This window comes from Acanthochromis polyacanthus, chromosome 3 (genome assembly GCF_021347895.1).
Source record: "Acanthochromis polyacanthus isolate Apoly-LR-REF ecotype Palm Island chromosome 3, KAUST_Apoly_ChrSc, whole genome shotgun sequence".
NCBI lineage: Eukaryota > Metazoa > Chordata > Actinopteri > Pomacentridae > Acanthochromis > Acanthochromis polyacanthus.
The window spans coordinates 17,608,122-17,630,798 of NC_067115.1; the positions used below are offsets into that span (position 1 = coordinate 17,608,122).

Here is a 22,677-nt window from a genome sequence, read left to right on the forward strand (position 1 = left end):
TGCCTCTATGTGCTTTTAGCATCAATGCACAAGTCTGCATGGGTGGCTGGGTTTGTGCATACAGTGTGAATGGACGTGCATCTGTACCCATTTCCCTCCAACAGCAGTTTAGCAAAGCACGTGACACCAGCATCAAGGAGATGCGGAACATGCGGAGAGCAGCAATTATGGCGGGTCAAAACATTTTTCATGGATGATTTCCTTTGGCACAGCTAAGAAACACGGAAAAATAGGTGGGAGGCGAGTGAGCTGTGAGGGGAAGGCAGCAGTGAAAGGACAAGCTTTTCCCAGGATGAAAGGTGGAGGGGGGTGGAAGGAGGAGGACAGCAGAGGAGATAAGAGGGTTAAAGTGTCTTTGGGAAGAGATCAGGGGGAAGAACAAGTGTTCTGAGTGTGCTGAGGACTAGTTTAGGAAGAAAAAGGACTGTATGAATGTGCTTAAAAGGAGACCAGGAGGAAGAATTGGGGAGTGGAGTTTGGGAGGACAGAAGAAGAAGAAAGGTGAAAAGGAAGGCCAAGAAATGCACCTGTAAAAGGAAAAAGATGACAAAAAGTCTGTTTACAAGCAGGAATTATATTTTTAGCATGGATGACAACAATCTAATCTAGCTTTTCAGAAAGATTTGGTCATATTTCATTGGCAAAATACCTAAAAGACACTGTCAACACGTGCATGTGTGGTACTAAGGCTGCACTTCAGCATGTTAGAATGGGAGCTCTGCCAAAGATAGATATAAATAAATCTGAATAGTCCATTTTTATATAGTATAGCTGAATTGTCTCAATTTGACTAAACCTGTCAAAAACTTCCTAAAGCCACTCATCTCTGTCCTCATCCCCCTTATCCATCTGATTAAATGCTAACTGGCTCTTAACCGGTATGCTCAAAATCATCACTGCTCGGTTTACTTCAAAGTTGGATTCCACTTGGAACTGTGTTCATATATTTCTAATTTTGTTTATATATTTTGTTTGTCTGTGCAGACGAAACACCCAAGAGTGCACAGATGCAGTGTGTATAAATGCTAATTAGCTCAGGCTGTCTACTTGAGCAGAGAAAATGTGAGCAGGGCGGCTGCCTCTTCACTCAGAACACGGGACTCTTTAGCCGAGTTTCAAATGTGACGGCTTCAGGCAATCATGACAAATTTAGGTGAGTTTGTTAGATAATGCTTGTTAGTTGACAGCTGTGAGAATGCCACTGATTATCACAGATAGCTCTCCAGAAAGTAAATGGACATGTTTGCCAATGTCAAAATGTAACTACGGCTTTAAACCTTTAGACTAACCAAGAGACGAAATATACGAGAAAGTGTTGACTGAGAGGATGTTGGAGGTGAGGAGTGGAAGGGGAGAGGTGTGGCAAAAGTTGAAAGAACAACGATTGCGTGACTTCATCACACACGCACACACACTAAAATGCACACCGGATTCTGCTCACACAAACACACACAGTTCAACATCTATATACTCATTTGGTCTTTGCTCACCTTGACTCTCATTCTCCTTTTCTTTCTGCTCCCCCTGCACTTACACATGGAACACACACATACACACGCACTGCAACAACACAAATAGGTGGGAGGCTGTGAAGCTATCTGAGTGTATTACACAGACCATTAGGCTTGTTGAATGGACAGATGCGGGAATGGGAGCTGACAATGGACTAAATGACAGAATCTGGAGAGAGACTGAGAGTGCGGTAACCCAGATGTAGCAGGGACATAAAGCAAAATCAGTGTGCTCTACTGTACCGCACAGACACACACGCATGCAGCGCGCGCACAAGTGCAGGCACATGCACAAATGCATTCACAAAAACATACACAAGCAGACAAAGGCTGCAACAGTGCAGTCACACTGCACATACAAACAACATATAGAAAGCGGTGGAACATGCTGTGACAGACGGTAACACAAGTAAGTAAGAGAGAGGGGGACAGAGTGAGACAGAAAAACACAAAAAACCCACACACACTGAAAGACTGAGACTGAGTTACATCACACCGACAGATCCACAAATACACGCACATCTATGGTAATCGCCTAGGGGAGTGTGTAGTATAGGCTAATACATTTTCTGACATTAATCACACCTTTGAAAAACATCCCCTTCTCCCAGCTATTGGCAGGTATCTGGTAATCTGTTATTTGTCTTTTATAAATGCACACACACAGAGAAGAAGACTTTCAAAGAGTGGAGTTGGATGATGAAAACAAGTTTTGGAAGTAAACAGGAAGGCTCTAGAGACTGAGAGAGAAGGGGGCAGCTGTGAAAGCGTGGTTTGAGCTGTGTGTGTGTATATACATCTGTGCATACAAATGTACCATTGCATTGTGCATTTTTAGGTCTTTGAGTTGGCTAGTTTGTATGTTTGTATGCGTTTGTGTGACGGCAAATCTCTACATGGTTCTATTTGCTTTACTGTGCAGTTTTGAGTGCTAATTTTGTGTGGGATTTGCGTATATGTGTGTGTTTACATATTTGCGAGACTTTCACAGCATCGGTGTGTAGGACAGGGAGTTACCCCATGCCAGCATTCTAATTCACTCACCATTCTGCCTTACCCGCAGGTAAAACAACAAGCAGTAGGGGGAAAAAAGCTAGTCCCAGTGTACCACCCCAATAACACCTCCAGGCTGAAGTGACTTAATAAACCCAGCATTGTGTCAACAAACAATAAAACCCCATGGTAACTTAACTTTGCAAAAAACTTTCTGTAGTTAACCTCATTTCACCTCGCTGAAGTCAGCAGCATATTGGAGTGAGCATGAACAATACATAGATGCAAATGTGCCATATAGGGTATTCAAGGTGTCTTCCCCAAGAGTTTATGGAAGTGGTAGCTTTTTACCAAACAAGCTGCTAGTCGCAAAATGTAAAAAAAACAAAACAAAACAACTAATTTTATGTAGTGTAATTTTGCTTTTTTTTTTTTTTAAATTTCTCATGGCTTTCTTGCTATTGGTTATTCAAGAATGAGACTGATGTTCACCTCAGAAAAATCGGATTATGCTCTTTTGGATTTTACACTGCCTTGACGGGTGCATTCTAGCAACTATACTATCACATCTTCTCCTGACATGATTGAAGCCTCGTTCTCTTGTTTCTAAGGTGAGAAAATGCAACCACATCCTGAAGGTGAGGTGTTGTTACATAAACACAATTAAAGCATTTGAAATTGTTTTTGAGTAATGTCAAACTGGTTGTTATGGTGATGTTATTAATAATAAAGACACTTTTAAGTATAATTTTGATAATAACAATGAGCATTGGGCAACAACACTAAGCAAACACTGTGCAGGTCTATCACACCTTCACACAAGCCTGGTTTTCACTCCTAAACATCAAACATGTTCATTAATAACATGAGGTTTAAGACCGGACCTTACACCCTCTAAACAGGCCAAGATTTCAGATTAGATTTAACTTCCAATTTCCTGGAGAGGTGTAACATAGGTAAATCAGCTGTCAACTCCTGTAGCATGAGCCTGGCCTCACGCTGTCAGCCGCATTGCACTTGCCTCAGGCTTTGCATTTTTATGCCATTTTCCATTCATGTGAATGATGCCTTTCGTTAATCCCACCAGCCTCAGCTACCCGACTCCAACATCTACCTGCTCCTCTGTTCCCCATTTCTCAGTCACTCCACAGTACTGATTTTTCCACATCGTGAGAAACAATTGTGTTTAAGGTTAAGGCTATTGTCCAACAGGTAACAAGTTCAGTCCTCTGATTTTCTACATGTGACAAAAGACGATGATAGAAACATGTCTGATTTTTAGCTCAGCTTAAATGTTGGTTCCAGGTTCTGGTTTGCTTTTGTTTGTTTGTTGTTTTTTTTTTTTTCAAAACGGCTTAATGTATTGAGTCGTGGGTCATAAAATAAAACTTCTTCTATTCACAGAATAGACAAAAGAAGGTGAGATGGAGAAAATCACAGATGTTGCTCAGAAAAGCTGTGGGAATGTACGGCATGAATGATGAGACGCGCAGATAATAAGATTGTTGAAATGTCAAGCAAAAATCATCAGAGTACAGAGGTGGAGACAATAAAAATGATTTTAGGCTTTTTTTGCATTTCTTTTATCATTTTTTTCTGGCCTTTTTGTCTTTATTGTGGTGCACAGTGGAGAGAGACGCAGGAAACGTGGGGAGAAGAGCGGGGGAAAGATGTGCAGTAAATGGCCACGGGTTGGACTCGAACCCGATTGGTCTGATTGGGCAGAAAATGGAAACTAACAACACTGCACAACTTCTAATACTTCAGGTCAAAAAAACATCTGTAGGAACAGAAATGGCAGTACCAATAGCTACATTATTCATGACAGCCGTAACAAGATTTTTATTCATTAAAGAAAAGTATTCTGTCTAAATCATGAATGAGCTTTAAAACATTCCTTGCAGACATGTTTCAAATTTTTTTCTGCTTTTCAATCACTCAACACTTTGATAGAAGTAGAGTTGTTGTTCAATAAAACAAAACAAAAAGAACACATAGAATACACCTGTGTTTTCTTGCTCAAAGCCTCTCGAGGAACCTTGCTACTCGTGTCACCTGCAATTTGTTTAAGGGATAGAAACATTATCAGTGAAGGTAAAGCGAGAGCAATTTCCGGGTCATGGAGGAGTAAGAATAGGAGAAAGAAGCATAAATTAGAAGAATGGAAATCACCCTTAGAGTGAATGAATGTAGAAAAGAAAGATATAAGGGGAGACAGAGAGGGAGAGAGGGAGAGAGAAAGGGAGTAGATAATAAAAAAGCAAGGAGGACTACAGGAATCTTGAGAGGATCTGTCAGCTCTTGTTGGCTTTGATTTTAATGGAAGCCAGCGCTCCCCTACCTCTAACCCATTTGGCCCTAATTCCAGCGCTGCTTTCCAAACTTTTTAAACTTTAATGGCCCCTTCTTAAGTGCCAGCTGCTGACAACATTGATTTGGCTTTAAGCCTTGCTGTCCCGCACGCCTTTATTTTCTCCTGCAAAATCGACAGAAACATCTATTTTCTGCCATCCTCCTCCTCCTCCTACTCATCCGATCCTCCTTCTATCCTCCCTTCATCCGCTCTTCTCTGTTTATTTGATGGTGTCAGCGGTCGGGGAAAGCTTGTATGAGACGGGATGAAAAGGAATGCTATTTGGATAAGGTGTTCTTTTTAGGGAAATATGTAGATTTTTTTTCCACTTAAAAAAGACACACAGAGAGATGATATTTTTATGACGCACAGTAGGAATGGCATTTAGTGCTGCAGTGCAGTGTGAACACTGAGAAAGAAAAGATGTCATAGATAGATACTAAATGTTCAATGCTGAGTTGCTGCACTTGTAAAGTTCACATCGAAACAAAACATCTTATTGTGTTTTTATCTCAGAGGGAGATTCAGAGATTCTAGATTGGTGAAGGAATAATCAATAGGTTTAAACTTTCACCATTTGAAAACACTGTTATTTTACTTTGGAAAAGTTCCTGCTTGGCAGTAGAATTACAAAAAAAAATGTTAAAAAATGACTATTTAAAAAAAAACACAAACATAGCTCAAAAGTTGTAACTGTAAAACCTATAAAAAACAAATGCTTTTCAGTTCATTAGAGAAGAAAATTAACTGAAGTGACATGCTGTGATATGAAACTGACAAGCATGTGAATCATGCAGGTCTAATCAATAAATTACTTCATGTTAATTTCCCCTTTTCAGACATGGGACATGGAACATTGCTGGCTTCATCAGTCCGTTAAAGCGACAGCAATCTGTCAGTCAGACAAAGGTCACTTTCACATTTATGTTCGTCACAGCCTCATTCAAACATAACTCCCACATGCCAGAAAGAGACACTGTAGGCAAGAAATCTGTCATTTAGTCAAGATTAGACAACACACCAACTGATGGATAATGTAATTGCAATTATCAAGCAATAACAGACAAAATCTAAACTAATAGTAGCTGATCAAAGTGTCCAAATAACTACCAGCTCCGTTTACCTCTGATTTCCTAAATAGTCAAAACTGAAAGCTCAGACTCAACCTGAGTAAGGCCCCAAAGTATCAAAATAATAAACTGCAGCTGATAAACTGTGGCTCTGTGTGTGACAGCTCACCTGTCTGATGTGAAGATAAGTTGTCCAACAGAGAGCAGATCAGTCCAGTGGCTTGGACTGATCTGCTGCCTGTGTTCCCTTAAACAGAATTTTTAATGATAAGAATTTAATGTAGTTCCTGGCACTGTAATTGTTCCACACAGAAAATGCAAAAAAAAAAAAAAAAAAAAAAAGCTCTCTTTTTGGAGATGTTTGTGGATCCTAATGCTGTCTGTTGTCAAATCAGAGGAAATACTCCTAAACAGCTGGAAGCAACAAAGTTCAGCTCCTGTTAACATCTAAAAAAGGTTAAAAAAAAGAGTTCCATTTATTATTGATGGGTATCATTATTCTAAGTTGTTTGTGTCTGTTTCAATCGCAGCAAAGTTTTATTTTTATTGCCATTTCATTTGGTAGCATAATAGATCTGCAGTTGATTAAATTGCCATTGAGAAAACTGAGTAAGTAAGGGGCGTTGTGATTTTGTCAAACAAACTGTGCATTAAGCCTCTCTGTGATGTCTTCCACCAGTACTGATGTTGAAATGTGGAAAAATCCCTCTGGAAATCACTTCACACAACTTGAAGTACTGTTGCTTGCGTATGTTCATCCACTAATGTGATGGGGCAGTTCAGACTTATGCTGCGTGGAAAGTGATATGGAAACGCTAGTAGGACCAGCCTAGAATGATTGCCAGCACTACTTTTATAGAAAAGTGACCTGGGTGTGCATTCAGACATGATGCCGACACATTTAGTTGTGACCGGATTAACTGAAATGAGTGCATATCTGACAGGGGCTGTATAGTCCAGTGAAGACAAATCATTATTTGCTAGGGGCATGCTGAACTGGATGGCATTAACAGTGGATAGCTGCAGAAGGTATGTGAGGTGTGAAAGCTGATTTGTCAGTGTTACATTAAGGAACAAGGGGATATCAAAATTCCATAGAAAATGCAGATGAAAATGCCACAGATTGTTACAGTGCTGTTCATAAATAAACAAATTGCTGTAGAATTGACTCTGTCACCTTGTGGTCAACCACACCTTGAGGACAATCCACACATTGCATCACTAGCCATTACTGTCATAAAATGGTTTAGGGCATGGCATTGTCTTTAGAGAAGAGCCAGCACAACCCTCAGGCATGTCGAGGGGAAATAAAACAGTAGAAAACAACATGATGGTCTATATCTGGCTGAGATGAGTATTCTTCAACCCGTGTGCTAGTCTGTATTTATTGGACTGATTTGTCTGCTTCTCCTTTTGTCTCTTCATGTCAGTTTTTCTCTTTACTTGGCTGATTGTCTCTGACCTCCTGTCTTCATAAGTTTAAAACAAGTTCCCTCAGAACTCCTACTTTTGCAAATTGTTCAATTGCATATGTATACATTTTTTGGAAAGAAGGCAGCAATTGCCGGGACAATGATGTGCACTCAAAAGATGAAAACACATGTAGATTCATCATGCACAAACAGTGTATCTTAGATTTTTTTCTTATTAGTTTATTTATTTTTTGGAATTTTTGAACTCAGCTATATATCTGTGAATAAGTGTACAAAAGAGAGTGGTTGTGAGGTAAAAGGTTGTAAAAGGCAAACTGTGGTCTAGGCTGTATAGAAATATTGGTTTTCCTCAAATACTGGGATATGTCCTTGGTAGGATGAATCATTCCAAGCCAAGTCCAGACAAAATTCCTTTCTAGCAGAACATGCGATTGAACAGTCTATTGAGTGCACAAGTGTGTCATTGAAAGGTCCTGCCTTCAGTTCCACATTAGGATTGTGGATGATTTACAAATGCCAAGGATCCTTGAAAATTCATCAAACTACTATGTTCTTGGCAGAGTTTGAAGAATCCTAGACATTAGGCACAAACAGTCCTTTGGCAGGATTCAGTGACATAGCATACAACCATGAAGGATCCGTCCTTAAGTTTGAGAAGCAGTTTTTCTGTTGGTTCACCTCTGCTCCCTTCTTTTCAGGTCCATCCATATGCTTTAGTCCCCCCTTATTGAGGCGTCTAATCTGGTTTTGTTTGACTTAATTGTGTTCATTTGTGCATTCTTTAGGTTAGAACCGACACCCATTAAGCTAAACCTATTTTGAGTGAATCAATTCATTTCTCAGTGACTGAGTGGACCACTTTCTTTTTTACGCTCTTAACAAACCAAGGATACCACAATTTGAGTGTGCATTTGAGTGTGTGTTTCTGCAAAGCAAGGTGAAGCAGGAAGTGTGTTTCCCTCCCGAGAAAAATGGTCACGTCGTTTGGTCAGATATGACTATGAGAAAGGTGAGAAGGAAAGTAATTTGAAACGCAAATGTATCACAGCAACACCAGATAGCACTTATTTTTATCTACTGTCAAACTTCCGGCGACCTATGACAGTGCTTTTTCTGGGTTGTCAGTGTTGTACTGTATCATAGCTGTTAACCTGGGAATCCAAGCAAAGAATTAAGGCATTGTGAGATGGTTTTATGTTCAAATGTAACGGTTTTTAATAATAATATTAATAATAAAAGTCTCAGTAAAGGAAAAGCTGCAGGTTATATATAGGTGACACTGTTGATGATTTATAATTTAGTTGCTAAACCTAAACGACATTAAATGTTACCAAGAAAAAATGGATTTCTTCTTACTATGCATATCAATAGGTTGGAAGATTGTCTCTACAAAGAGGACACGTTCTGCTAGAAGTTCAGAAACACTTCAATTTAGATAATACCTTTTGAGAAATGCATGCTGTTTTACTACTTTTCATTCTAACAAAATTTCACAGCATTTTATGATGGGCTAGTGGAGAGGTTTATTTATTTTCCTTCAGAACAGAGCTTTCTCATAATTGAACCATGCCTGGTTATTGTGGTGATTCAGTCTAATGAAAACAAAGAGATGCACTAATGCATCCCCGAGTTATTGTGTCTGCATGAGTAGGAGAAAAGTGCAGCTTCAAAATGTTCTGTTCAGGAATCTGTTTGAATATCAGATGATGTAATTTGGTGTGCCGGAGTACCTCAAGGAGAACAGAAAGCGAGAATCAACCATAAAGAAAGGATTTTGCCTATTTTTACATGAAGGTAATTAGTCTGGGGTGCAATAACATCTTCTGCCCTCAACCCTTGCCTTATAAAGAGATCATATTCTAATAGTTATATTATTTTCAAGTGTGACCTTGCTCCTTTCAATATTTGGAAAACCCGAGCCTTTCTGAATACATTTACGCATGCTGATAAGGTTTCCTTGGCATTTAAAAAGCTGTACCTTACTGAAAAGAGGGCTTTCTTTCTGTGCATTTGGCTGGCAAGTGTTGCAGTAAAAAGGTGACGAGGTTGAGAAACAGTGCACCACAAATCCTTCATATCCTCAAGCCTTTCATGGTATCAAGCTTTGCTAAAAGCCCACACCACAACCCTTGTTACACTCTGCTTCATGCTAATGTTCGCCATCAATAGGGAGACATCTATTTATGCAGGGATGACAGAGGGAGAGAGGGAGAAAGACAGAAACAGAGGGAGATAATGGATGAACAAAGACCAGAAAGAGACAAAAGAACACATGAAACAGAGGGAGCGAGGGAGAGAGAAAGAAAGAGATGACAGAAAAGAGGTAAAATTATAATTCCCCTCCCCCTTCCTTGTGAAGTGACAGCTACAGTGATGTATAACCCTGGCAGTGGAAAGTTAATTAGATAGGCTGGGTTACTGAGAGATGAAGGACTGAGAGGCTGAGGAGAAGAGGAGGGAGGAGGAGGAGGGCGAGAATGAGAGAAAGATGTAGAAAAAGAAAAACAAGAGAAGAAGAGAAAGGAGGAGTAGGTCACAGGGAAGGTGAGGAATGAGACAAGTGAGGAGAGCACGGAAGAGGAGTAGAAAGGCAATAATTCACTGGCAGAAAATGAGAGACACAGTGAGGAGTAAAGCGTTAGAGTGCAAGTTTAAATAAGAGGCAGAGGGCCTTGTTAAAGTTTTTTTTCTCCCTTTAACGTTTTCAATACACATTTCCAATTCAACTGTAAAATCATAAACCATAAAAATATGATAGACACAGAAGCCACAATGTGAGAAGAAGATTTGCGGATAGCGTCAAAAACACATGTACACCGCTGCAAAAGTCTCAGTCAGTTACTCTCACATTGGCACCACTAGGGCTCGCTTCAAGGACACACTTGAACATGTCCTGTACACTGCTGAGCTGGTGATTGGATGTCTGTCCTCCGTCAGCGAAGTGCATGACTTAGACCGAAAGAACAAGATAAAAACAAATGCCATCGAAGCTGCAGACTCAGGCAACTATCTGTCCTCAAAAATGATTCATTGATTCAGTACTCACTCACTGGAACCGAGACTATCCTTGAGATTTCGGTACTTCTGGACTCTGTGTAACCCCACACAGAACTCTTTGTAATCTTGCTTGTCACACAGCCTGCAGGTGTCAAGGGGGGGATTCTTCAAATACGTAATTTGTGCTTTCACTTCAAATCCATCCTTCCATCTGCCCAGACTATAAACATTTTATCTGGTGCAGGTTTTCAGGGTTAGATGGAGGCCACCAGTGTACCCCAGGATTGACACACAACACGCAAAAATGACAAACTCTAAAATTATAATATGTGTGCTTTCTCAAATCTAGTATTTATTTATTTTTTTGTGCCTCTCTGACAGTTTATGATAGGTGGTGAGTATTTCTGGCTGGAGATGGAGTAAGCTGGCTTTTCTAAGTTTGCTTTCAATCAAACTCAAACCCAGAGAAAAGGGAGAAAGTTACCCAAACCTACGTGATTCACATGTTATTTTGTGCAACTCCCCATTTCCCACGAATCTCTATATTGAAAGAAAATGCAGTGATCCATATAGCCACTACAATAATGGGAACTATGCCAGGTTGAAATAAACTGCAACTGTCCTTTAAGAATTTTCTCTGCAGGGACAGGTTTTCCAGTTAGTTGGATATGTAATTATGTGCAATAAAATGGTATAATCGATAAAAAATAGTATAGGCAATGTAGCAGAGTCGCTCATGTCATTGTGCAGTTAAAAAGTTGACTACTTTTTGTTTTTCATACTTCATTAAATATTAGTTGGAATCCTGCACAGTGACCAGACCTACATAGGAAGACATTTATCACTCTAGCAATAATTTCCCAGACAAACACGACAGTGTTGGCAAAACAGATTTTCATTAATTTGCTTTTTTATGTCTTTTTTTTAATTTTTTTTTAGCATGACTGCCAAAAAATGCGCCACTTCTCTAAACCTTGTATGTATCATCCACAGCTCCAATTCGGCATATTGCACATATTTAATATTTATTTGGAAAGTTCATCCACTGTTGTATTCTCAAAAATCTCCCTTATTATTTTATCACCATATGCCAGAGCTGATTTTGGTGACCTTTGTGTGCTTCATTTAAGTCAGACTTTCCATTATCTGGTCATGTGGATGAAGTTGTGTACTTTGTACAAGTACGGAAATGAGAAGGAAGAATAGGTTGGTTAGAAAAGAAGAGCAGGAAGGAGAAGAAAAAAAGAATAAGATAGGTGGCACAAGAGAGGAAATGAGAAACAGAGTGGAGCATCCAGCTTTTAATGTTAATGTCTGTGTTGTGGATGTGTTTGTGTGTTGTGGGAATGCTGGTGTATAACATACTGCACCGAGCATAAGAACATGAAAGTGTGTGCATTTGTGATAGAGAGGAGTTTGTGAGTGTGACTGACAATGACAGTGAGTGCAACGAGAGGGGGGTCATTCTTCTGTTAATTACTAAGTTAATGACACACTATGCTCCAGCGGACATGCAATATGGCAGGCTGACACACACTCACACACATTCACACACACACAGGCTTACAGACACACATATGGATAATAGCTAAGTCTGCTTCGGTGCTCACGCAACGTGGCAGGCTGCTATGCAAAGAGTTTGACAGTGAGATAGCAGGCTAACAATGACACACATACAAACACACACACGGTAGCAACAACTGACAGGGAACCTCATCAAACCAGCTTTAATGAAGTCACTTCTCCCAAATAGAAGAGGGGAAGAAAGGAGTGATGAGAAGAGGAGGGGAGAAAAGGAGGACAAGGTCGCCTAGATTGATGACGCTCATTAGCCTAATAAGGTACTTTAATGAAGTGGGCCCAACACTATAGAGGAGCCACAGAGTCTAAAGACCTCACACACACACCAACACAAACATCCAACTAGTGTTGCTAGTTTGTTTTGTCCTTTGTATTTACACATGAGCATCGCTATTATTGTCAGCTTCTCACTCCTTTTCACAAATATCCAACACACTAAAATATAACAATCAGTTCATACAGATGATTTCACATACAAAAATGCACCCAGAAAAAGCAATAAAAGTAAGTATACAAACTCACCTCTCCTTCTGACGATTGCAACAAGAGGTCTTTCCTACAGGATGCTGTGAAGTCACCTACTCCAGCATTGACCTCCACCCCTCTGGGGGCCTCCAGGGTCAGGGTCCGAGTCGGAGACTCCAGCCTGAGAAACATAAACACAGTCTAGTCATGCTGGTAACAGCGGAAACAGGGAAAAAAGACATCTGTGCAGACATACAGTCAGAATAAGGACAGGTTGGTTTAAGTCAGACCAATAGTATATTACTGCTGGATCAATTATACGTTGAGTGTAATCAAGGTTCTCAATCTTCAAGCAGCTCAGGCAAACGCAACAGCAAACAGCAGGTGCACTGGTAAAGAAATATCTTACAATACGCTTGAATTACATAAAATAAATCATTAAAATACATAATCGTTGTTGAAATCCCAACTTGAAGTTGAAGAATGAATTTTTAAGTGCTATTTCTTTCCATATTCCCTTGTGCGTTTTAAACTTGAGACAAGAGATTAACATTTTAGCCTTTACTTCCAGGTATTTACATCTGATCTGTTACACAATTTAGAAGATAGCATTACTTGTAACGGAACAACAAATTTTTAGGTGAGCAAAAGAATTGCAACAGATAAACGTAAAATAGATTAAAATGAATACGACTTAATAATTAGTTTCAAATCCTTTGCATCAAGCCTGTGACCCACTGACATCACCAAATTTTTGCATTCTTTTTTTGCAATGTTTTTCCAGGCTTTCACCACAGCCTCTTTCAGTCATTTGCTTTGGTGGGTAACGGCTTTCAGTCTCCTCTTTAGCTGGTAAAATGCAGCTCTATAGGGTTGAAGTCTGGAGATTGACTTGCCCAGTCTAAAACCTTCCATTTCCTGTTCCTGATGAACTCCTTTGTTGTTCTGGCAGTGTGTTTGAGGTCATTATCTTGCTGCATAATGACGGATCTCCCAATCAGTGTGGTTGCATCTTTCTTTAAATTGGCAGAAAAATGTTTCTGTGGATTCTGAGTTCATTTTGCTGCTGCCATCATGTGTTACATCATCAATGAAGATTCATGAGACCATCCCAGAAGAAGCCATGCAAGCCCAAGCCATGACATTACCTCCGCTGTGTTTCACCGATGAGCTTGTATCTTTGGCATCATGAGCAGATCCTTTCTTTCTCCAAACTTTGGCCTTTCTATCACTTTGATAATGGTTCATCTTTGTCTCATCAGTCCATAAAACCTTGTCCCAGAATTTTTAAGGCTCATCTCTGTACTTTTTTGGCAAATTCCAGCCTGGCCTACCTATTATTAAATATAACATTGAAATATAAGATGTAAATATAGGGAAATGAAAGCTGAAATGTGGATCTCGTCTCATATTCATTGCTTGACGTCAAACTTAAATGTTGTCAGCCTACAGCAAAAAAAAAAAAAAGAAGAAGAAAGGAATTGGCCTCAGTGTTCCAATACTTTTGGAGGGGAGTGTATGTAGTATTATTCCTTTCAACATGGACAGGCTTGCAAACTAAGAGCATTAATGGTGCGGTACTGCCAGCAGCATGGGTCCATACTGTATTGTTTGTCCCAGTGAGAGTTCTAAGGCACTGGCAAGATGGTGAGTACTGTCTTTCCCACAATTTGGTAAGTACTGTTGAAACTGAATTCAAGAAGCTGGAGAGGACTAGCAGATTCACTCAATTTTTACATATCACATAGAAGCATCACATAGATTTCAAGGGTCTAAGAATCTAGAAAGAACATAATTATGCTTTCAGTGATGTTTAATACATACAACATCAGAGAGGTTCATACTGTACTTTACCTTAGAGTAAAAGATTCATTTGAATGTTTTTTTCATTTCACTGTATTTTACTTTTACTGTTTTGCAACTGCAACTCATTCCTTTGTCTTCGAGAAAACTTGTATGAATGAATATAAACATTGCAGAACCGCTATACTACACTGCTCACAAGTGCTCTGCCCATGATTGGCATCACTCTCCTAAGGGCCAGTAGCAAAGTCTGTGACTCAAAGTTGAGAACAATATGAGATGATTAAACAGTTTGGTGGTGTCAGATAAGCACAGTGCTCCGCTCAAGGGCATGTTGGCAAGTGAAATTAAATAAAGAACGCCTTCAGCAAAGCAGACAGAACTGCAATTTATGAAGTGGTAGTATGACTAATTAAACAGCACGCTCACAACAGAGACCAAACTGGGAAAATGCTTTGCCATCAGGGCAGTTTTCCAGACATGCATTGTCCAAAGGCACTCCAGAAGGCTGGTTTTCCCAATCCCTGCTGAGCTAAAGGCTAGAAAAACTGACATGGATCCTGTTTGTGGCAGGAAAACAGAAACATAAAGAAGGATCAATGCCTTGGTGGTTGTGTCAAGCTACTTCTGCTAATGTCCTTCACTAAACTAGAGTCTCCCAGATGGAGAACGGTATATAAACTCCTCACAAGTACTTTGCTAAGGGAATAATTCCACATTTAAGGATTTCAATCTGAATAGTAAACTATTAGCAGACAGGAAAGGTCCCTTGGCACTGGGTTCCAATGTTTGGTAATGAACATTTAGAAGATATTCCTGCTTCAACATTGCCCCTTTCCTGTTATTAGGTTCATTTTGAGAGTGTTTCTGCTTTATGAGGTGACTGTTTTACTCCACGCCAAAAATGGTTCACCTTGAGAGGTAATTCAGGTGAATGTGGCTTCCTGAAATGCATCTTTATGGATGAAGTAAACCAACAACAAATTAATTGAATTCCACTCATTTCAAATGCAGATTCATTGGATTGTAGGCATTTTCCTCACTAAGTGAGGACAGACTGAAGCAAAGCAGATCACTCGCATCAAGATAATGTCACTTGATTTAAGAAAATACTTCAAGCAGTCTGCTTTGCATTAGAATTAAGTAATTCCACCTCAATTTTCTACTCTTATTTTACAGAAAGTTGGAGATTATGAGTGCCATTCAGAATAAATGACTTATATTGTGCTGTGTGGTGAAATAGCAGAAAATGTCATTGTTTCACAATGCTTCCTTCATGCTTTTAGTTTTATCTGGCCTTTACTAGCATGTAAAACATGTCTAGATTTGATTCCAAATTTCTGTAATGTGACAGTTTATTAAAAACTTTAAAAATGAAACCAAATCTTCTGTCAGCAATCTGTGGCAGTTCCTTCGCAGAGATAACTGAGGTATTTATTCTGGGTTGAAGGTAAAGGTATTGGAGGTGGTGGAGAAGTCGTAAGGTGGATTATAGCTGATGGAAGGTTTGCTGCTGTGCAGTGCTGAGCATCGAAGTGATATAATAAGTGTTGGAAGCAGACACTTCACATTGGGCCTGACTTATTGATCAGTAAAACCAGAGTGTATGCGGCTGCAGTCAGAGGTTAAGAAAAGGAGAATCAAAGAGAGAGACAGGAAGATCACTGGATGATCGACAGACAGGTAGAAGGTAATATAAAATGTGGATTTGAATGTGCAATGGAGGGCAGGAGACAGATGGATACAAAGAGAGAAACCGAGAGAGAAAAGAAAGCTTGCTGCCTTTGTCAACAGCATTGATGTGTGGATCTTTGGCTCATCTGACAGCTGAGGCAATTACAGCCATGCTGCTGCACGCTGAAACCAGCTCTGATGGACAAGCACACACATACATACAGACTACCTATCCCCCTATGTCTCTCTTCCCTCTCTCTCCTTCTCAGCATCACACTCTCTGTTAGTTTTCACCTCCGTTTTAACTGGCATGTCTGTTTTCTGCAAAACATGCCACCTTTTCTTTTTCTTTCCTCTGGGCTTCCCTCACTTTAAACTGCCCATATAGAGACATAGCATATCTGGACAAAATGTCTGCACGTCAGCTATTCAGGTACACAATTTGACCACCACAAACTATTTTTTAGGCTTGCTTTGCTATTGACACTAAAGGAAAAATGTAACCCAAGCAGCATGAGGGGAAAAAAAAGGAGTGGATGAGGAGTGTCTGAGTGGAAAATGCTGTAAAATGTATTATAATGTGTTCAGTTCTAGAACAAAAATCACGTCTGTCACTGTCAGTACCTGGCAATGAAAAAAACCCTAAAAAAAAAAAAGCCACTCTGTGATGCATTATTATGGGTATGACCAGGATGGATGGGTTTCATAATAAAATTGGCGTGAACATCGATTACAAGCTGAAAAATTGGGTTTGAGATTTCATACAAGTTTCAACTTGATTAACCTTGGATAATTTATGTAATAGAGGATAGTCTGGAGGCCAGTTATTCTTTGAACGATGATGTCCTTAATTATGAATGTGTCTTGTGTTTGTGTATTTGAGCTATCAGCATTCTAATATCGACGTCGGAAATACTTCTTAAGTGTTGAATTTGAGGAAAATAATGCCTTAAGCCTTTCACAAAGAATGGATGGCCCTTGAAGAGTTTTTTTCAAGAGTATGCCTCGGCTCTTTTCACTCTAATGACGAAAAGCTTGTAATAGAAATCCGTATTACCCTTATAGCAGTTTTAAAATAAATGATATCTGTCATTGGCAATACGATTGACCTTTGAAAAAGTTTAGCCACACTCCTAGATAGGCAGTGTTGGGTCTGATCACGGTTGTGGTGCAGACTGAAACATCTCATCTGTGGCATACATTTCCCCGAGGTTTTGTACAAACATTCATTGTCCCCTGTGGATGAACTGCAAAGACTCCGCTCATCTCTTTAAGCTTCATCATGAGATTGACAGTTTTGAAGTTGAGTAACACATCTTCACACCTTTTGGTTGGACTGCCATAAATATGGTACAGACATTCAGGTCTCTTTTAGGATGATTTGCAATAACCTTGGTGAATCACTAATATTTTCCTGTAGCAGTGTCAACTGTTATACCACAACTGACTCTCCCATTAGCTTTATAAAATACTATATGATTGCTAATGATTACCAAATGGCAGCAGGTTAAAATTCTAAATGATGAATTTAGCCAAAAATGTGCCTGCATCTCTTTGCATCTCATGTTTATTCATATTGTTTCATAGAGCTGTTAGCATGACTGAAAATTGTAAACACTGCAATACATAAAAATGGAGAAAGCATATCAAGTGTAATGTACCTTCTCTTGTGCTTTGTGAAAACATGTATTTAATTTTACTAATATGCTCTTACTACTTCGACTTACTAATTAAAGTTGACTTTTTAGGAAACGTTAACAAAATTTGCCATCAGAGACAAGTTGTTTGAAGGAAGACTGTCTGAGGATTCATCAACTGAAAATTGCTTGGTAAGCTTATAAAGTCTAGGTCATTTTTGAAAATGTCCATCTCCAAATTTTGTTGGTAATGGCTTAAGAAGTGTAAGGCCAAAATCAACAACCTTCATCTCTATGAATAATAGATATTTTGAGGTCTCATTGGCTCTGTTATATGAGACCAGATTTGAAGAAGTGCTTGCAAGTTTGACAGTCTTAATTGCACTTAACAAAAACAGCAAATTTAAAAGTAAATAGCCTCTTTTTAACATTGAGTCGATAAACCCTGATATTTATGAATTCATGAATTTATAAAATCTAAACTGCAACTTCCGAACAGAAAAGAAGCGCGACAGCAGTAGAACAGGGTGGACATGCTATGCTCTGCAACCCCAAAAATGATGGCAGGTTGAATTTCAGTGACCAATACAGCATGGTGCTGGTACAGAGACCTTTAGTGTGGAAAGGGTTAATCGAGATATTTTTGAATTTTTATTCTGCAGGCACACATTCTCAGTTTGAAGCCCAGAGTCTGAGTCATTCAGTGGCATACCTATACAAACATAAACATACAGGCACAAAAAGTTTCTGGTCAGGTCCCAGTGTGACCGTCTTTTTTCATGGTGCAGATAGCAGGAGGCGTCTGCAGCTAAGCTCTTATCTTTGCAATTCATTATTATTAGAGAAAACTGCTGTCTCTCCTCCCTCTCTGCTCCCAATTCTTGCATTATTACTCTCTCTCTCTCTCTCTCTCTCTCTCTCTCTCTCGCCCCGATCTGCTTTGACCTTCAGTGACAAGGCCGTTTTATACAGAGTCCATATTTGTCCACCCTGACAAGATAAGCAGGACAGAAATACATCAACATGAAATGGTTTTTATCTTAATGCATTTTTGGGAGGGGGAAAGGAGAAAGGGAGGGTGGACGGCGGCCTTAGATATTAAAAAAGAAGACAAATCACAAAGGAGAATATTTCAAGTGCTTTTGAAGAAATGTAATGTCTCAACTATCTGACAGAAATATAAATGAGGAGTTTTATACAAACAACAATCCCATTTGTTAGCAATTTGAAATTTAGTGTGACACATAACAACAACTTCGTTTGTTATGCAATGAACATATTTCTAATTTCCAATAACTTCTAATCAGCAGTACCTCCCCCTTCTGACAATAAGAGTAATTCAGCGAACACTGCTGATGCTTTCTAAGTGTTTGCTCTCGCTGTTTCCATTACCTGAAATGCAGCCACAGCTGTAGCCTCCTCTATTTCTGTTGCTCCTCTCTTCGCCTCTGGCAAACCAATCATTGAAGGTTCATATAAAACATTACCACTGGTAAACTATAAGCTGGCAACTGGTATAAAACTGAATGTGAACAGTTTAGATAAACTACATGGAAAATACAAGCCCTATAGCAGGAACGTAATGCATCACAAGTAAACCTTTCATTACTGTGATTCAAATATTCAACTACATTTTCTAAAAATTTGTATGCCCAGCTTTGTTTTAACGACAGACTCAAACTTTCTTGGCATGAAGGATACCAAATATCTGGAGAGACGCTTTGCCATTCTTTAGACATTTTCTTTCAGATGCTCTTTGCTGGAAGAGTTGTGTCACCCTACCCCTCCTCGTTAAATTATCCCACTTATTTTCGGTTGGATTCAAGTCAGGTGACTGAATTTTGGCAGCGTATTTTGGATCGTTATCATACTGGAATGTTCCTCTTCTGCCAAGCTTTTGTAAACTGGGAGCCTTGTCAGCCAGTATTTTCTTTTTCATATTCACAGCCATTTATTGTGCCATCTATAAATGTCATCTCTCCAACAGCTTGTACACTAATGCAGGATATAATCACACCCCCACCACCATGCTCCACTGCAGGGACTATGCTGTGGTCGTCCCAACTAGATTCGTGCCAGAATACTGGACACCACCTAAACAAATGCATCTTTCATAATCTGACCAAATACTGTGCTCTCTATATTCAAGAAACTTCTTTTCATGCATTTTGCAAAAAAAAAAAAAGTTTTTATCTTGTTTAGTGCTGAAGAGCAAGCAAGTGTTGTTTTCTCAGATGTCATTTAAAGAGGTTTATGTTATGCACTTAACACTGTCTGAGCTGTAACAGGAACTGCAGCTTTCATTAATAATCACTGTAACAAGCCTGAAGCACATTCCTGTCAGATAGACTGTAAAAGTAGCACCGTGTCTGTGGCATCAATTTAGGATGACAGCCTTTACGCCTCTGATTAGTCATTCTTCACCAAACTTCTCATATCCTTTTAAATCTTTATGAAGTCAGACAATAGGATTTTTATATTCTTCTTAAAATTCTTATTCATATGGAGCCATGATGCAGTAATTAGACAGTCAGACAGCGTCAGTAGGTCCTAAAGGCTTCTGGTGTTCAAAGGTTATTTTATAACTCTGTTCATGCAGTTTGGCTAATTGGAAATCACTGGTGTACTCAGTGGTGTTTCAGTGATCACAAGTGTATCAACTTCTGTTTCACTGAGTTTCTACACTGTTGCCTGGATTTTCAATACAGTCTTTCTAAAGTCTGTTTAGCAATGTAGCGTTGAAAAACGGACTCTTATCGGAGAAGAAATGGCGGTGCTTGCATCACTGAAAAAGCATTCAAGGTCAGTTTGCAGAGCTCAAATTATTTTTCCGTACAGCTGACAAATAACTGTCAATTAGTGACAATAAGTGTTCCAGAGAAGTCCACTGTCTCACTTCTGTGCTTCTCATTACTCCTTCCACTGAGACCTCCACTATTTATGCAGAGAAAAAAACAAACAGTAGATTAACATTAAGTTTTACCCTTAAGACAGTAAAATAGTGGCAGTTGAAAGGTTTAGGTATATTAAACGTCACATCAGGAGATAAGTTGAAACAACGAATAACCACAAGACCATTAACAGTGGCTCCATTCTGTGTCCCACTACATAGTGTGAGCCAGCATGCAGGATACCAAAAACTGAAATTACAGCAGCTAAATGGAATTCATCATTAATCTTATTATTATTACACCTATGCTTTTTCTTCTACAGAATAGATCATGAAACTTTTGAGTTTTGATTTATTCATAACTTAAGTTTTTGATTGATGCATCTGATGCAGTTATGTCTATATACACACACACATATATATATGTACTAATTCTCACTTTCAGTTTGTTGTACCAAAAACAAACGATTTAATTTTGAGCTTGAAGAGGGTGATTTTATAAACTGGCCTTGCCTCAATTATGAGTGAAGTGTTTTAGAGAAATTCTGACCACTGAAAAGACTTGCTTTTAGCCAAAAATCACGTTCTCTGCAAGTGCACAGGGGGAATATTTAAGTTATCTGGAGAGCACATATTTTTAAGTATAAAAAAGAGAAACACAAAACATGCATTCATTTGTGGATGAACATTGACTAGATGGATTTTCTCTCAGGATCATAGATCCTACAAGCTTCCTCCTAGCTCTGAGATGAAACTGCATTTCAAGAGAAATGATTTCATTTGATGTATTTTTGAAAGTAGTGTGGGAAGTTGTGCGGAAAATGTTAAAGTTTGGGATTTTTAGTGAGATTTATACTTCCCAGGAGACTTGGCTGACATTCATCCTGCCCTTTTCCTCGTCAGAACTGTTGAAGGCCACACCACCTTATCGCCACCTTGCCATTTGTGACGCAAACCTTTAACCTTTTCACACTAAATGCTCCGTCATCTGCCTCAGTGCCTCTGCCGCTGTCGTCCCACCCCATCCAAGAAGCACTTTAAAAACTTTTTAGATTTTAAAAAGTGCTGCTGAGTGATGCATTGAAACGAGACTGAAGAAAGGGAAAGCGTCAGTCTTTGACTTTTAGAGAGTTAAATCGAGACAGAATGTAGAAACATGGCATTTCTAAAGCGTCTCGATTTCTGCAGCGAGCCGGTGCCTGGGTAAGGGAGGGTGATGCGGCGTGTTTAAATCGCCCCATGAATCCTGCAGGTGTGGAAAGAAAAAGGAGAAAAAGCAAAAGCCTTGGGCTGTTTTAAAAAGTTATAAAAGTCCCTACTGAGTTACTGAGGTGGGACAGGAGAAAGTCAAGGTACGTTAGACATTTGTCTTTGTGGAAAGAATGTGTGTGTCTTTCTGTGTGTGAGAGAGAACAAGAAACACAATTTTGTGTGCAAGTACACAATATGTGTGTGTACATGTTTTTGTGTGCAGGCAGTTGATGGTAATGAGGAGGCTGCCTCATCAAAACAAAAAGGTGCTGCTTTAAATAATCTAAAATATAAAACATATTATGGTTTGTTTCATACTTTTTATTCTGTATGTGCTCTTTCTTTAGTTTTGACATCTTCAGTATTAATCTACAACGTAGAAAATAATTAAAATAGATAAAAATCATTGAATGAGAAGGTGTGTCCAATTTTTTGACTGGTGCTGTATATGCACAAAGATTTCACTCTGGATGGCAGCTCACCCTATCAGATGGCATCGTCACCAGAAATCACTTATACATGGCAAAAGTTTGTGCAGCTATCTTTTTTTACAATGTTCAATGTCCCATACATCTGTCTGCCTTTACACAACGCACCGTCTGACAAATCCTTGGGTTACTCCTGAAAATGATTTTCAGAGGCTCTTGCTGTCCTCCTCGCTGTGAAATGTAGCTGAGGAAATGGCTAATGGCAGAGTGCACAGGGAGAAAAAATGTCAAGCAATTTCATGCCTTTGTGCTTCTGATGGGGTGCCAAGCTGATAATTTAATCAGTAGTGAAAGACTAGCTTCACTCCTCCACAACTTCAGCCATCCCACCCATTGTTCATTGACTTATTTTTGCTAGAAAAGAGACGGAGTTGGGGGCAGAAATTTAAATATAAAAAAAAATGAAAGAGAGTAAAAGAAAGAGAGGGGGAGGCAGAGAATGGATAGGTGATGGGGAAAAAATGAAAAGGTTAATGTCATATAAATGTGACAACATGTCTGGTCCAGTGATTAATTCATTTTAGTCATCGA

The 22,677-nt window shown here is 39.3% G+C and overlaps 1 protein-coding gene across 2 annotated transcripts in view; it reads right to left on the minus strand.

Moving 5' to 3' along the window:
* Window positions 1–22,677, minus strand: part of LOC110956362 (zeta-sarcoglycan) — a 352,883-nt gene that overhangs the window by 14,668 nt on the left and 315,538 nt on the right. For both annotated transcript variants that reach the window (XM_022201767.2, XM_051945531.1), the window contains exon 7: window positions 12,461–12,584. In XM_022201767.2, coding sequence (XP_022057459.1) covers window positions 12,461–12,584 — 124 coding nt within the window. The remainder of the gene's footprint in view (window positions 1–12,460; window positions 12,585–22,677) is intronic.